The sequence below is a fragment of the Sorex araneus genome, chromosome 4, assembly GCF_027595985.1.
Source record: "Sorex araneus isolate mSorAra2 chromosome 4, mSorAra2.pri, whole genome shotgun sequence".
In the NCBI taxonomy this organism is placed as follows: Eukaryota; Metazoa; Chordata; class Mammalia; order Eulipotyphla; family Soricidae; genus Sorex; species Sorex araneus.
This window is the reverse complement of record NC_073305.1, coordinates 194,215,171-194,229,836: the sequence shown is the minus strand read 5'-3', so window position 1 is coordinate 194,229,836 and position 14,666 is coordinate 194,215,171. Positions and strand designations below refer to the sequence as shown.

Below are 14,666 nucleotides of genomic sequence, written 5' to 3'. Positions count from 1 at the left end.
AACATGGATCGAGTGGGCTGTGTGCAAGGCCAACACCCTCCCTGCTGTCCTACGCTCTGGCCCCTCCTGTCCGCTTCTTGCTTTGGAAGGGCTATTTTCCTTAAGCTCCATCTGTAGAAAGTTCCAGTCCTCATGCCCTCCGTGATGAGAGCAGGGGTCTGCGGGCACAGACCCCCGCATCGGCACGCACCTGCATACACTCATTCTTCCCCATGACTCCCGCCAGCTGCAGGTAGCACTTCACTTGCTGGCGAATCTTCTGGAAGCAGTCCACAATAGGCACGGTTGGAATCGTGTGGATGCGACTCAGTATATCCAAAGCCACGTTGACCAGCCCTTGTTTCCGGGCGATCTTCCCATACTGGATGATGGCTGAGGCCGAGGCGTGTACCCCGAGCATGGCGTTATTCGAGCTCGGGTCATGCTGGGAGCTGTTCTCGTAAGCCGTGACAATCGCTGGGGGGTCGGGAAACAAAGCTGTCAGTCCCCGAAGGCTTCAGAGCCCCCTACAGCGACACTGAGTCTCAGCACCTTGTTCCTTACTCGGGATTCGAGTGAAAAAACACACATGGCGTATGGAAGCAGGGGGCGCGGCGATGAAGCCCGCGTTGCCTTTCCTCACATTTGATACTCAAAGAGCTGAAAAGCACCGTCCCAGCTAGCTCCACTATGAAGGTCAGACTGCCCAGGTGCTGGACACGGGGACACGTCACCAGCCACCGGTGGGCGGCCCTCGCTCAGGGCCCTCACGGCCAGCACCCCCGGTGTAAGAGGCAGCGTCTGCTCTGACTAAAAAAATCTTAGCAGGTCAGAGGGTCGGGGGGACGCCGCCTCCTTCTCCTCCCTCGTCCCCACCGAAAATACAGGAAACCCGGTAAAAACCCACACGGACACAGACTCGAAGACGACATGAGAGCAGAAGAGCGGGCGTCTGGGGAATTACATGGTGGAGGCATGCCGGACCAGGTCGGTTTACCCTGGTAATGGTGCTGCCGCCACATGAAGACGCTGCTCCAGTGCGACAAGTCGTCGGACACGATGGGCAGCCGGTTCCGCCACGTCTTCACCACCGTCTTCATGTCGTGCAGGCTGTTGCTGCGGCCCAGGTTGGCGGGCTGCAGCCCCGCGTTGATCTGGGCCGCCTCCTGCAGCTCGATGATCTGCTGGGCGGCCTGGGTGGGGACGGGATGGGGGAGATGCGGCGTGGGTGACCCCAAAGACCAACGCGGGGGACCCCCGAGCGCCAGCACACAGCTGCCCCCAGCCACACTCGGCAATCAGGAGCCCGGGACAGACCACGCGTGGCCGGTTCCCAGGATCCTGGCCAACTGCCCGGGACGGACAGTGCTTCCGAGTCCTCCCGCTCCGGGGCTCGGTCCTTTCCTCGGACCCTCGGCCAGCCTGAGCCCACCCTCCTGGGGCTGCCCCTCCCCCTGCCCAGACAAGGCCCAGTTCTGGGCCTGCCCAGGTTCTGCCCCTCTAGAAGGCCTCGCTCCATTCTGCTCCCGCCGCAGCACTGACCCTGAGCTTCCTGCCCTTTGTCTTAGAGTGGATGTCCTCTGCCTCAGTGGATGCTCCTTTGGGAAGGATCCATCCTAGCTTTTCTCAGGGGATGACCAGAGGTGACCAAGACACGAAGACACGTCACCCAGCCACCAGGTGGCCCTCGTTCAGGACCCTCACAGCCAGTGCCCCCTAAGCAAGAGGCAGTGTCTGCTCTGACTAGAAAAACCGTAACAAGCCAGGCGTGGGGGTGGGGATGCCGCCTCTTCCCCTCTCTAATCCCCCAAATATAGGAAATCCGGTAAAGACCAACACAGAGCCTAGTTCAGTACTTAGTATCCCTCTGACCCTCATCGAAGCCTGATCATAAGAACTTTTTTCTTTTTTGAGGGAGCTCACACTCGGCAATGCTCAGGGGTTACTCCTGGCTCTGCATTCAGGAATTACTCCTGGCAGTGCTCGGGAGACAATACGGGATGCTGGGAACTGAACCCAGGTCAGCCGCACACAAGGCAAACGCCCTCCCCGCTATGCTATTGCTTCAGCCCCCCTGCTCATGAGAACTTGCCTGCCTGGCTCGAGTTCAAGTTCAGGCCCTACACAGGAATTTCGGAAACCCCACCACAGGCTTGCTAACACCAGGTCATGCCCTCGAAAACAGCTAACTTCCTGCAATAGCATTCAAATACCCCCAAGTCACCGTCAGAAATGGACACTGAGCGTGCAGTGCATTCTGCCAGACTTCCATCAGCATGATGTCCGCTGTCCCCAAGGAGACAGTGCACGAACAGCTACCCTCTGCTCTCCATCCCACAAATGGTCACCAGCGACCAGTTCCCCAACCCACAGACGAGCCCCATCTGGCTAAGTCACACACATGGGGCCATACGCCCAGTGTCCTTCTGCGTCGGCCTTCAGGCTACCGTCCTGTGCTCTGACCCATGTTCCAAGGCGAGGCTAGACACTGGTCTGACCTGCGCCCCACCAACTGACGGCGGCTGTTCGGCTTCCACATGTGGGTCTCTAGGAATGCGGAGAGCCTCTTCAGACGGTGTTTTAACTCTCCCTGCTCTGCAATGACCCTGACCCTGCCCAGGCCCGAGAGTAACCAGAGGCTGGTATTAGCCAGCTCCTCTCACACTGAGAGCGTTTTCCTATTTCCGTGCGATAATCTTTAACCCAAGACTCTAACAGCAACTCACCCTAATAACTAACTCTGGACAATATGGAAGGAAAAACCCACTCTCAATAAAAGCTTTAAAATAACTTAAAATTCTAGATGTTATAGATAGGCAAGAAAAAAAAAAAAGCCTGTTTCACTGAATGCCAAGTCCACTGTGGAGCCAGGGAAATGCTGCTGAGCAACCATCCTGCCCTGCTAGAGCAACTATCCGATGATAAAAAGCCAAATTCATAACCAGTCAGTCTCACGACCACTCTTTCAGGAGAGAAATGACTCTGTTCTGAACTGTCGCTTGAGTCAAAGAGTCAACGGCCTCTGCTCCGGGCCCAGTACTGATGAACAGGCTGAGGCCGGCAGAGGCCCGGGAGGCGGGCATGGGGCAGACGGGGGCTTAGCTACAGTCACTGCTGCGGGGAGCAGGAGGAGGCTGGGCATGGCTGTGCCACATGCTGGAACCCCCCCAGCCAACCATCTCCAAGATGGTTCCAGACGGGGCCGCTGATGGGGAAGAAAATCCCCAAGGCAAAACTGAACCATCCCAGCTGCGGACGTCCAACCCCGAGGACACGGGGCCCACCTGCAGCAGTGGCGTGTGCACGTGGGACACCACGTGGGGCAGCCGCCGCCACTCTCGGATGGCCAGGCTGCTGGCCATCTCCACCAGGCGCTCGATGAAGCTGAGCTGCTGTTCCTCGGGATGGCAGATGGCCAGGTAGCCGCGGTACATGTTCACCTTCCACGCCATCTCCTTGGGGCAGCTGACCTCCACCTGGCAGGGACAGAGCGAGGCCGAGGGGTCAGAGGGACGAAATGAAACGGCAGATGAGCCAGACAACTGCAGAGACAAAGCCGGAGGAGCTCGCGCTCTCTGGGGATGCAGCTTGACCGCCGCTCCCGGGTACAAGGCGGTCACTTGGCCATCTTCGAGCCCCACAGGTCTGCCCAGCGGCCACAGGCCTTCATCTCCCCACGGATCCTGGGACCAGCCGGGCTCCTCGAGCGATGCCAGGAGCCCGAACCTGCCACTTCCCACTGTCACCGGATGATGAACTAACAATCTGCAGGACTCAGAGCTGGGAACAACGTGGCAACAATAGGTAACGCCCCCTGCTGCCCGAACGCCAGCCTGTCCCCGCCAGGAGGCATCTCACGGCCGCTCACCTGCACCAGCGCCTCCTTCATGGCCGTCCAGTTGGACACCCGCCAGGCACACTCCAACACCAGGTACGGGTTGATGTGGCCCTTGGACTGGCCGTACTCAGTCAAGGCTTCCCACTGGTTCAGCTCCTTAGAGCACCTGCAAGACCAAACCCTCAGTCACCCCCAGACCGGCAGGCTGGGAAGGGCAGGGCTGGGGCGCAGGTCATCTCTGTCCCTCCACAGACAGAGGACACTCTCCCCAGCACGCAGGACCAGGCTTCGGAGAGCACCAAGGCCAACTGAGCATACATGGCCAGCTTCTGCAGCGGACACTCCAGGCTCTCGGCTCTGAGGGTGGCCACTGTCGGCTGAGGAAGCCACTTGGTCTCCGGGAACCAAACCATAGCAGACCCAGCCCGGGCGCGGGCGCAGCCCCACCCACCGGATCCAGTGGTCCTCCCAGAGCTGGTACTCCGGGAAGATGGCCGGGGACGCGCTGCTCCGCTCGTGCTCCTTCTTGGCTTTATCCATGGCTTTCTCGTAGGACTCCTGGGCCTGGGGGGAGAGCGCCGTCAGCCTTAGTTCAGCAGAAGCTCACATGCAACCTCTGCTCCTCACTGACCAGGGCAGCTGGACCACGGGCTGGGGTCACCCCAGCTCCTTCCCTGAGCAAAGAGGGCGTCTGAGCCCCCACTCGGAGCAGAGCCGCACCCTGGAGGGAGGCTCGTCCTTCAGCCACAGGCCACAGCCCGGCTCATGCCTCTGAGTGTCCTACCATGGTCGAGAGCCGCGTCTGGGGACGGTGGCCTGCAGCTCTGAAGGCCACGACAAGGACGACACTTTAAATGCCGAACGCAATCCACCTTCCATTACCGACCAAGAGAAGGATCGGGACGGGTGTGGAACGGCCAGAAGCTGCCCTCTTCGGGATGCTTCACCCAAGCTCTTCCCGCGCAGGACAAACAAACACGCCAGACTAGAACCTAGGGCCGGGGATGTGGCCTGCGGCCAGGAGCACACCCTGCATCGTGGGACGGGGCCCCACCCCTCGAACCGCGCAGGGAGAGACGCCAGGGCTGCGGCACACCTGCTCGAAGAAGCCGTGCTGCTCGTAGGCGATGGCGCTGGCCGTCTCCGAGTACTTGCAGCGCTTCTGCCACAGGCCTGCCCACATGTCCTCCTCCTGCAGCAGCGCGTAGAGCTCCGCCAGCGAGTCCAGGATCTCCTGCAAACAGCAGGGGCCGAGTGCGGGGCGGCCAGACGCCCACCGCCGCCCGCAGAGCAGCCTCGCCGCAGGGGCCGGGGTTCAAACCCCGGCACCACCCAGAGCCCCGAGCCCAGAGTCACCGGCCTAGGAGCACCGCAGGGGCCAACGGGAAGACTCACCTGCTGAGGCGGCGTGATGCTCTCCTGCTCGTAAAATTCCGTGGTCTGCTTGGGCTTGATCTGGAGGCTCAGGCCCTTCTCGAAAGCCTGGTGCTCCAGCATGAGCGTGGAGCGGAACCAGAGGTTGTGCGTCTTGCCCAGGTACTTGAGGACGCAGGGCCGGATGGGGATGGGCGGGACGCACTGGGACATGGCCTCTACAAAGCAGTTGAGGGCGCTGGGCTGGCAGTCCCGCTGCACCTGGTGGCTGCCGCTGCACAGGAACGGGCTGATCTCCCCGGCCAGCGCCTGTGGGCGAGAGCCCGGCCACGGGGACACGGTCACAGCAGGTCCCCGCCCGCAGCAGCTCCGTTGGGGCCTGGACCCCCCTCCCCCAAGTATTTATCAGACACTCCGCCAGCCCTGCCCACTCACGTGCTGCTGCCGGTCTGACAGGATCTTCCACAGCCGGGGGAACAGCTGCACCCATGTCTTCTCGGCCAGGGTGGTAGAAATGTGGCACAGCTGGACAAAGGCGCTGAGCAGGGCCCCGGTCTGCGAGAGAGAGGGATCACGGCTGGGCCCAGCCCTGGACTCCCAGCTCCATGCTCCTGCCTGCGACTGCCCCTCTGCCCAGCTGCCCCTCCCACCCCCGCCTCTATGGAGCTGAGGGGAAGGTCCAGGCACCAACCCCACGGGAACTCGGCCCCGCTATGGAGTCATGGTCAGGGCTCCACGACACACCAACAGAACCATCTGGCCCAACACCCCAAACACAACTCTAGGAAAGAGGGCTGGAGAGAAGAATAGGGAGCTGGAGCGATAGCACAGCGGGTAGGGCGTTTGCCTTGCATGTGGCCAACCCGGGTTCGACTCCAGCATTCCATACGGTTCCCCGAGCACCACCAGGAGAAATTCCTAAGTGCAGAGCCAGGAGTAACCCCTGAGCACCACTGGGTGTGAGCCAAAAAGCCAAAAAAAAAAAAAAAAAACCACAAGGAACAGAGAAAGGTGCCCGTGGGGACCTGGCTCAGTCCCCGGCACCCCCAAGGGGACCTGGGCAAACCCCAACACAGCATCCTCCAGCCCCTCTGCCTCCTGAGCACCACTCGGAGACCCGGGGGCGAGGAGAGAAGCATCACATGTCACACAAAACAGGGAGCAGGAGACCCCTCAGGCCGCGCCCGACCCGCACTGGCCTCGCCCACTGCACACACCTTCACCTCACGGAGCGTGTCCAGAAACTTGTCGTGTCTGTTGGTCAGCATGTGCAGCTGGTTCCCAATGTCCTTCTCGGAAAGCTCCTTGGTTTTGGGGGTGCTGGTCTGATCCCCGGGGGCCAGTTCAATGTCTATCTCCACATCCTGGAACACACGCCAACGCACCTCAGGACATCAAACAGTTCAAGGAAACCCTGCGACGCAACTAAATGGAAACCTGCGTCCACTTTCACTAGGAAGGGTTTGGTTCTCCGGGAGCGGACGGCACAGCCTGCCAGGTCCATCCACGCAAGGGGAGCCCAGCTGCAGCCCAAGTCAAAGCTGTCAGCGTATCGGCACATGCCCTGGGCAATGAAATCACGCCAATGGTGACCACGTGTTTACCTCAGCCGAGAGCAGAGACAGAGACACGGGATCGCAAGGTGGCTCGACGAGAGCTCGGCCGCATCACACGAGGAAGGAAAAGGGGACAGAAGGACCGAGTGGCCTGGTGTCAGCGCGACTCCTGCAGCACTCCCGACCGGGCAGGGGCGAGGCTGTCTGCATGGCAGCCCCAGGGCTCTGTGCGTGCCAGTGACCGCACTGCCCAGTGGCTCCGAGACTCGGGCAGTGCCTCCGCTCTGCAGGGCGAGGCCCAGGGAGGCCCACAGCGGGACAGAGTTAAGCCCAACAGCCACACGGGGGCAGGGGGGGTTGTCGGGGCGTTGCCTGTAAGCGTATCAGGGAGACCCGAGAGAGAGGTGTGGCGCCGCGGCCCCGCCCTCACCTCCTCCTTGGACTCGCTGTTCTCACGCTCCCTCGGCTCCTGCTTCACGTGTGTGACCATGGCGAAGGCGGCGCGGTCGTGGCTGTCCGCCAGGTTGATGACGTTGGTGATGGATGGCAGCATGGCTCCCTGGCAGCTGGTCCCAATGGACGTGCCCTTCTCACACACGGCCAGGAGCAGCTGCAAGAGACGCTCGTCAATGGACGCCCGGACTCGGGGGTGGCGAAGCCCAAGGCTCCCACGCTCTTGGGACGGTCCCGCTGCGGCTTCTCCTCCTCGCAGCTCCCACACACGTGGCCCAGCCCGGCAACGCACCGCCCACCTCCTCAGCCCCTTAGTGGGGCTCCCAAGACCCTCCCGGATCCAGCACCTCCCACCCACAGCCCACCCCCAGCACCTCCCCCCGGCACCCACACACACGCACCCCCCACACAAGGGTTTATCATGTGCCAGCTCTACGCAGTGACCTCAGGTGGCAGGACAAGCCCAACACCACACAGACAAGCCCCCGGTGGCGGCACCGGCGCCAAGGAATCGCAGCTGAGAACAGTGCCTGCACTTGCGGGGGAGCAAGAAGGCAGCACGGCAGGCGCCCAGTAGGGGAGGAGCCAGGCGGCATTCAGAGGGCAGGGCTGGCCGGTCAGCCGGAGCCAGCAACATCCCTGCAGGCTAGATTCTATGCTGGACACCACGGGGAGGAGTGGCACGCGCCTTCAATCTGGCCGGGGGGGAAATGCTCCCGGCAGTGCTCAGGGGACACAGGGCCACTCCTGGCAATCCTCATGAGCACATGGACAGTCAAGGCTCGGCGGCACTGGGCCTTCCCAGGGCTACACCGGCGGCACTTGGGGGGCCAGGCTGTGCCAGAGACTGAAGCAGGGTCCTGCAGACACTCCCCGATACTTATCTCCCCGGCCGCCTCTTAACAAGCAAAGTGGGGTGGGTGTTCGCCCCAGCTCCCGAGGGATGGCCCTCACCCCTTCCTACCAGTAAAAGGCTGAGAGTGCTGGCAAGAAACCTTCAGAGCACACAAGCAACTAACGATGCTTTTCCCAGTGCTGGGATCAAGCCCAGAGCCTCCCTGCTAAAGGCAAGTGCTCTACCCGTGAGACAACATTCATGTTTTATAAAATGAATCATGTATAAACCACAAAATTTTACTCAGCTTTCTTATTAAAATACTGAAAGTCACTTAAAAACAAAACCTCCAAGAAAATAAGGCTTTCTGTCTTCCTTCCTCCAGACATTACAAGTTTTACCGCAGAGATTTTTGTTGTTTTTTGGTTTTGGGGAGGCCCACACCCTGTGCTCAGGGGTTATGACTGGCTCGGGGACCCTATGGGATGCCAGGTTCCAAAGCTGGGTCTGCTCCTGCCAGGAAGCACCCTCCCGCTATCCCATCTCTCCGGCCCCGCGGCAGAGGTTTCTAAGGCATCTCAAGCAGGGACCCCAGCCCCGGGAGTGCCAGCCTGACCCACCTCGATGCACTGCTTGACCCAGAAATGGTTCCCCATGGCCTCCCAGTTCTGCGAACAGGTCAGGTACAGCAGCCGCTCATACACTCGGCGCTTCATGGAGTTGTCGAAAACCTCGAAAAACTTCGCCCTGATGAGCGGCTGGGCGCAGCGCAGGCCGGAGAGGAAGGCGGGCTCGAGCTTGGCCGTCAGCTCACTGCCAGACAGAGTCTCGTCCCTGTGACCAGAAACAGCACAACAAGCTCACGCAGGGCGGAGGGCGGCCAACAAGACGCGCTGACGCCCCCAGCGCCAGGAAAGCCGTGGGCCCCGGGAACCGCGCAGCCCACACGGCGCTTCCAAAGGGCCTTTCCTGCCCCCGGACAGCGAAGGGCTCGCTAATGTACGTGGCATTCACGGCTCTGTACACAAATGAATACTTTTTTTTTTTTTTTTTTGCTTTTCGGGCCTCACCCAGCGATGCTCAGGGGTTACTCCTGGCTCTGCACTCAGGAATCACTCCTGGTGGTACTCGGGGGACCATATGGGATGCTGGGAATCGAACCTGGGTCGGCTGCGTGCAAGGCAAACACCCTCCCCACAGTGCTATTGCTTCGGCCCCACAAACAAACACTTACTCTTTAAAGATTAAAAAGCTATGCTATGTTGGCTGGTTAGAAAACGTAAGAACGACATGACATTTGATTAATCTATAGTACCTGTAGACGTAATTAACAAGGTCTAAAAACTGGGCATTTAATTCAAGGTCTTCAGGGAAGCGTTTTTCTATGTAGGTCATCATTTTCACAAGCAATATGGATTTCTCCCGGAGAGTAGGTGTCTGTGAAAACCAATTTTTTCAAAAAAGAAATATCAATACAGACGTGTGTGAAAGTCCAGCAGTCTCCCTGCTTTGCTACCTGTTAAGCGCCACACATTTTTCAAGTGAAATAAGAAAAACTGAAAGCTAATGCCTCTATCTTTGGGTGCTTAAGTCAACACAGATAGAAACACATTGTCCTCGGGGGCTAGCTCACTGTGGAGAGCGACCGACCGTCACTGCTCACCAGCCGACCCGAACCAGCAGTGCTACCGCCAGGACCATGCAGAGCTCCCTTTGCCACTATGAAAGAGCAACAAGGTTCACTGGGCATTTTAACAGAAGCAGAAACACAGTAAGATGATCAGCTAGTTAGCTCGAATTTCTAAAAACAGTAGAAAAAAGTCCAAAGAAAAACCTCTTTAGATGCAAAAAGCAAAAACAACCCAAAACAAATAATAATTAAAAAACCAGTAGACCCAGAATAGACTGGAATAAAATAAATAGAAATAAATTAAAAAAAAAAAACAAACAGAAGAACACCAATTTGTGTCAGAACTTTCTAGAAGAACTGAGGGGGCAGCTTCTGAAATGCCTTCCACACACTGGGCAGTCACGGAGGCAGTCCCAGAGCGCTCCACTTACCTGATTGGCTGCCATCGGGGAATTATTTTTCACCCATTCTTCCACGATTTTAACCACAGCGCGGAGGATCTTGGCGTCGGGCGATTTCTCAATGAGGGAGGTGAGGATGGCCTGGATGAAGCTCTTCCTCATCTCCATGCTCATCACGGCCAGGCGTGTCTTCACCAGCTCCAGGCTCAGCATCACCAGCTCACTCGTCCCTGGGCATGCAAAGACCAAAGACCACACCGGTAACTCCCCTACCTCAAGGACACAGCGAAGGGGACACAGAGCACCTGAGTCCCAGGGCACATTCATGGCACGCGGCCACCAACCAGCTCTCAGGAGGGTCCATCACCCCCAGGCCCCATGGCCCACAGCTCAGGTCTGAAATGTGCGATTTAACGCTTCTTCACAATAGCGCCTCTGAGGAAGCAATCTGTTTTCTAACGAAATAGGTGACTCACTGGTGAATGTGTCTAGTCACATCAATGTCTGACCGCTTTAAAATTTCTTCATTCTGGCATTCACACAACTTAAAGGCGGTCACTTGGAACACTGAGAGTCTTGGCTTGTTCTTCAAGCCCACGTTCTCCCTTGAACGAGTACTCGTCACTGTTTCTCTTTGCTCCTTGCAAGGCTCATGTTCCCGCTTGAATCTACTTCCTTTTTCTCATCTTTCTAAGCAGTTTTTATTCAATAAAACCTTGCCTGACTTAAAATACAAACCAATCGGCTCAAACCCTCACTGTTGAAGAGAAAGGCTAAGAAACCACAGGCAGTAACAGGAATTCATGCTCCCTTTGGAACCTGACTCAGTCAATGCCCTTAGAGAACTGGAGCTGTGGTAAACATGAGGAGGCCCACGCTTGTCACCTGAGGTTGCTTCTGTGCTCCCGGAGGCCGCCTGTGGGTTCAGGTGCTCCCGAACCATCTTCTGGAGGGAGCGCATGAAGACAGAGATCAGCCTGTCGATGTAGCTCGGGTTGTTGCTGCAGGCCGACTTGAGGATCATGAGGGTCCCTGAAACAGAGTAAGGGCAAGGGATTGTGGCTTTTTCCGAGTTTAGAAATCTTGAGAAACGTGTGCTAAATTGAAAAATGGGCTGTTGACTAAAGCACAAACTAATTCCTAATTCAACATACACTTTTACAGGGCATATTCTACATATCAGAAGCACAAGATTTTCAGACTGGAGAAATAGTGCAAAAGGTGAATGGAACACAGGCTTCACACGCAGGAGGCCCAGGTTCGATCCCTGGCACCACATGCGGTCCCCGTGAGCATGGATCACCCCACAGCACTGCAAGATATGGACCGAACACCCAGACACCACAATCCATGAGAGCATTATGCTCTCACTCCTAACTTGTCATGATCTCTGCATCACCATGATGAGAAGATGTTTCTGTGACTCAGCAGAAACGAGAATCCGCCCCCTTCACTCCTGGCACTCACTTTGAGTTTAAGACAGACATCTCAGTGACATGCTTTGCCCTGTGACATGTTTGGGCAATAAAGGAGAGACAACTATTTCTTCAGCACTCACCAAAGAGCTGGGAGGGGTTGGCACTGGTGGCCTTCTCGTAGCTGGTCAGGCCCTCGTAGATGACCTTCCCGACTGCCGCGTACAGGCACTCCAGCTCCTCGTGCTTGGAGGCCACGCTGGATGTGCCTGCAACACAAGCGCACTGTGGCCTCCACTGCCTCACGGGGACCGAGGGTGCACTGTGCAGCGACCCGCCTGACACTGCTCACGCCCGGAGGAGCCGGTCTGGAAGAGCTAGGCGCCAGCCTCCACTGCACCGGGCCGAGGCGGAGACGCTCTGGCTCCGCTCACCCAACATCCCCGGGCGGCCCAGCACACTGCAAAGGACCCTCCCCATCCTTTGCTTCTCGAACCCAGAGCCTCAGAAATGCAGAGCTAGAGCCCCAGCCCCAAGTACTTTGCCACCTCAACACACTATCCTGAGGAGCTAGCATACAAAAGCAGATCCCGCCCTGCTGCCAGGCTCCCGTCACCCATTTTCTTAAAATTGCAGCTGACGGTGCACGGGAAGGGGCTCTGAGGACGGCCCAGTCCCCACCCCGCAGGGCAGACGGCAGAGGCACCCGGGAGAAGACCTACTTGGCTCTGTGGGGAAGATACTCATGAGGCGCGAGAGGAGGCTGTGCACGGCGCGCAGGACCTTGGTGTTCCCGCAGGTCATGCAGGCGGCGATGCCCCGCTGCAGCGGCTTGAAGCTGCTGAGGATGGCGGGCGACTGCAGGACCGTCAGCAGGAAGCTCAGCACCTCCAGTCCCGTGCAGATGTTCCCGTAGTTGACCTGATTCGGCTGCTCCTGAAACGGGATACGCAGGCCAGAGGATAAGGAAGGGTTCCACGTCCATCGGGCCACACGGAAATGGCCAGAGCACTTGGAAGGAGGACGATGGCGTGGCCACATATGTAGAAAGTGCGGGTCCCATGTTTTAATAACTAGCGTAGGTTTCCAAGATGTTTCTTCTTTTTCTGGCCCACCCAGCTCTGCTCAGGTGAGTCCTGGTTCTGTTCAGGGACCAGTCTGGCAGTGCCCAGGGGACCATAAGGGATGCTGGGGATATGATCAAACCCAGGCTGGCTGTGTGCAAGGAGAGCTCCCTACCCACTGTACTATCTTTCTGGCCCTCTAAAATGTTTCTTTAGTGACTGGTTAAAGAAACTCTGGTACATTACACAATGGAATACTATGTAGCTGTCAGAAAACATGAAGTCATGAAATTTGCATATAAGTGGATCAACATGGAAAGTATCATGCTGAGTGAAATGAGTCAGAAAGAAACAGACAAAGCAAGATTGCACTCATATGTGGAATATGAAGTAGCTGAGAGGTACAAACTTGCAACGATGCAATTTCTGACAGACATTTCTCAGGACTTAGTTACTAAAATACTAAAATATAGAAATCCAAAACCGTGCGGCAGCTAGTGCAGCCACTTGACCTCATATCTCTTCATTCTCAGCAATGGAAAACGAATTATCAAATGCTTCCTTTTCAGCAGGTCCGACTTTAGGGGGGAGAAACTCCAAACAATAACAGTGAGTTTTTTGTTGAAATATTGAATGTAATCAAAGTAAAGCGAAAGTAAAGTGAAATTTATCAGTTACACAGACGGGGTGGGGGGCTAGGGAGGAGGGGGGGAGGGAGGAGGTATACTGTGATTCTTGGTGGTGAAATATGTGCACTGGTGAAGGGATGGGTGTTCGAGCATTGTATAATTGAGACTTAAACCTGAAAGCTTTGTAACTTTCCACACAGTGATTCAATAAAAGAATAAATAAAAAAAAAAGTTTCTTTAGATAAATCTGCTATCGTTTAAACCTCTGCAAAGTTAATGAAAAAAAAATACCGTTTGATCTTTAACTCATTTGGAAAATTACTAGACTCGGATCTAAACAAAGCAATCACTGCAGTAAATTTTGCTCTCCTCCTCTAGTCTTTTTCTTTGCTTTTTGGGTTATACCTGGTGATGCTCAGGGGGTTCTCCAGGCTCTGCACTCAGGAATTACTTCTGGTGGTGCTCAGGGGACCATATGGGATGCTGGGGATCGAACACGGTCAGCCACATGCAAGGTAAACGCCCTACCCACTGTGCTCTTTTTACTTTTAATTGGAAACATCTTTTATTTTGCAGGATGGATCTCTAAGCATAGAGCCAGGAGCAAATCATGAGTATAGCCAAGTGTGCCCCCCAGCTCCCCCCCAAAAAAAAACCCCAAAACCGTTTTTAGCTGATATTCATGAAGAGGCCAGCATCTGTGGGCCCTGTGAGGGAAGAGCAGGGGCCTACAGCCTCCAGAGGCCTCTGGGCAGGGGACACGGGTCCTGCCTTACCATACACGGCAATGACCAGCCTTCTCCAGGCTTGTTTATAATAAAATTATTTGAGAATAGGGGCTGGAGCGATAGCACAGCAGGTAGGGCGTTTGCCTTGCACGCGGCTGACCCGGGTTCGAATCCCAGCATCCCATATGGTCCCCTGAGCACGGCCAGGGGTGATTCCTGAGTGCAGAGCCAGGAGTAACCCCTGTGCATCGCCAGGTGTGACCCAAAAAGAAAAAAAAAAAATTATTTGAGAATGATTCTTTCTACACAATTGGGAAGTTAAATGATAAAAGACGTGCCGGGTACCAGCACAGCAGTGATACTGAAGCAGAGAAAATACAGTAAGAATAACAAAAAGCAGAGCACAGAGCGTATGGCAGAGACCAGCCCTGCTCAGTAAAGCTTCGTTTCTTCAGCTTTTACACACACACGGGACGGGGGTCCACCCCACCTTCCCTTCCTGGGACCCTGGGAGAGCAGGAAGTCAGGGGCAGGAAGTCAGAGCCTGTGGTTTGGAGACGGGGCTGCGTCCCACAGAAAAAGAGCTCAGATCCTTGGGGAGAAGAGGTTCACAGCCAACTGACGAGGTACGCGCCATGCAGCTGAGGCTTGGTGGGCTGCTCCCCTATAAACAGTGCAGGCCGAGGGGCCAGTGTCCCGGACACGCGTGCAACACCTTCCAGGGGCTACAGGGGCTCACAGGCTGGACGCTGCGCCTCCTAAGG

General features: G+C 56.7%; 1 protein-coding gene across 8 annotated transcripts in view; it reads right to left on the bottom strand.

The window, feature by feature from the left end:
* TRRAP (transformation/transcription domain associated protein) overlaps positions 1-14,666 on the bottom strand; it is an 81,516-nt gene that overhangs the window by 12,731 nt on the left and 54,119 nt on the right. For 5 of the 8 annotated variants that reach the window (XM_055134618.1, XM_055134620.1, XM_055134621.1 and 2 more), the window contains 16 exons: positions 12,204-12,417; positions 11,625-11,750; positions 10,952-11,098; positions 10,097-10,296; positions 9,351-9,472; positions 8,656-8,869; positions 7,178-7,357; positions 6,409-6,555; positions 5,627-5,746; positions 5,213-5,500; positions 4,914-5,051; positions 4,269-4,381; positions 3,848-3,983; positions 3,264-3,455; positions 944-1,172; positions 191-456 (listed from right to left, as the gene is read on the bottom strand). In XM_055134618.1, the coding sequence (XP_054990593.1) occupies positions 191-456; positions 944-1,172; positions 3,264-3,455; positions 3,848-3,983; positions 4,269-4,381; positions 4,914-5,051; positions 5,213-5,500; positions 5,627-5,746; positions 6,409-6,555; positions 7,178-7,357; positions 8,656-8,869; positions 9,351-9,472; positions 10,097-10,296; positions 10,952-11,098; positions 11,625-11,750; positions 12,204-12,417 (2,832 nt within the window). The remainder of the gene's footprint in view (positions 1-190; positions 457-943; positions 1,173-3,263; positions 3,456-3,847; positions 3,984-4,268; positions 4,382-4,913; positions 5,052-5,212; positions 5,501-5,626; positions 5,747-6,408; positions 6,556-7,177; positions 7,358-8,655; positions 8,870-9,350; positions 9,473-10,096; positions 10,297-10,951; positions 11,099-11,624; positions 11,751-12,203; positions 12,418-14,666) is intronic. The other 3 variants (XM_055134619.1, XM_055134625.1, XM_055134624.1) reach the window with 1 other exon arrangement.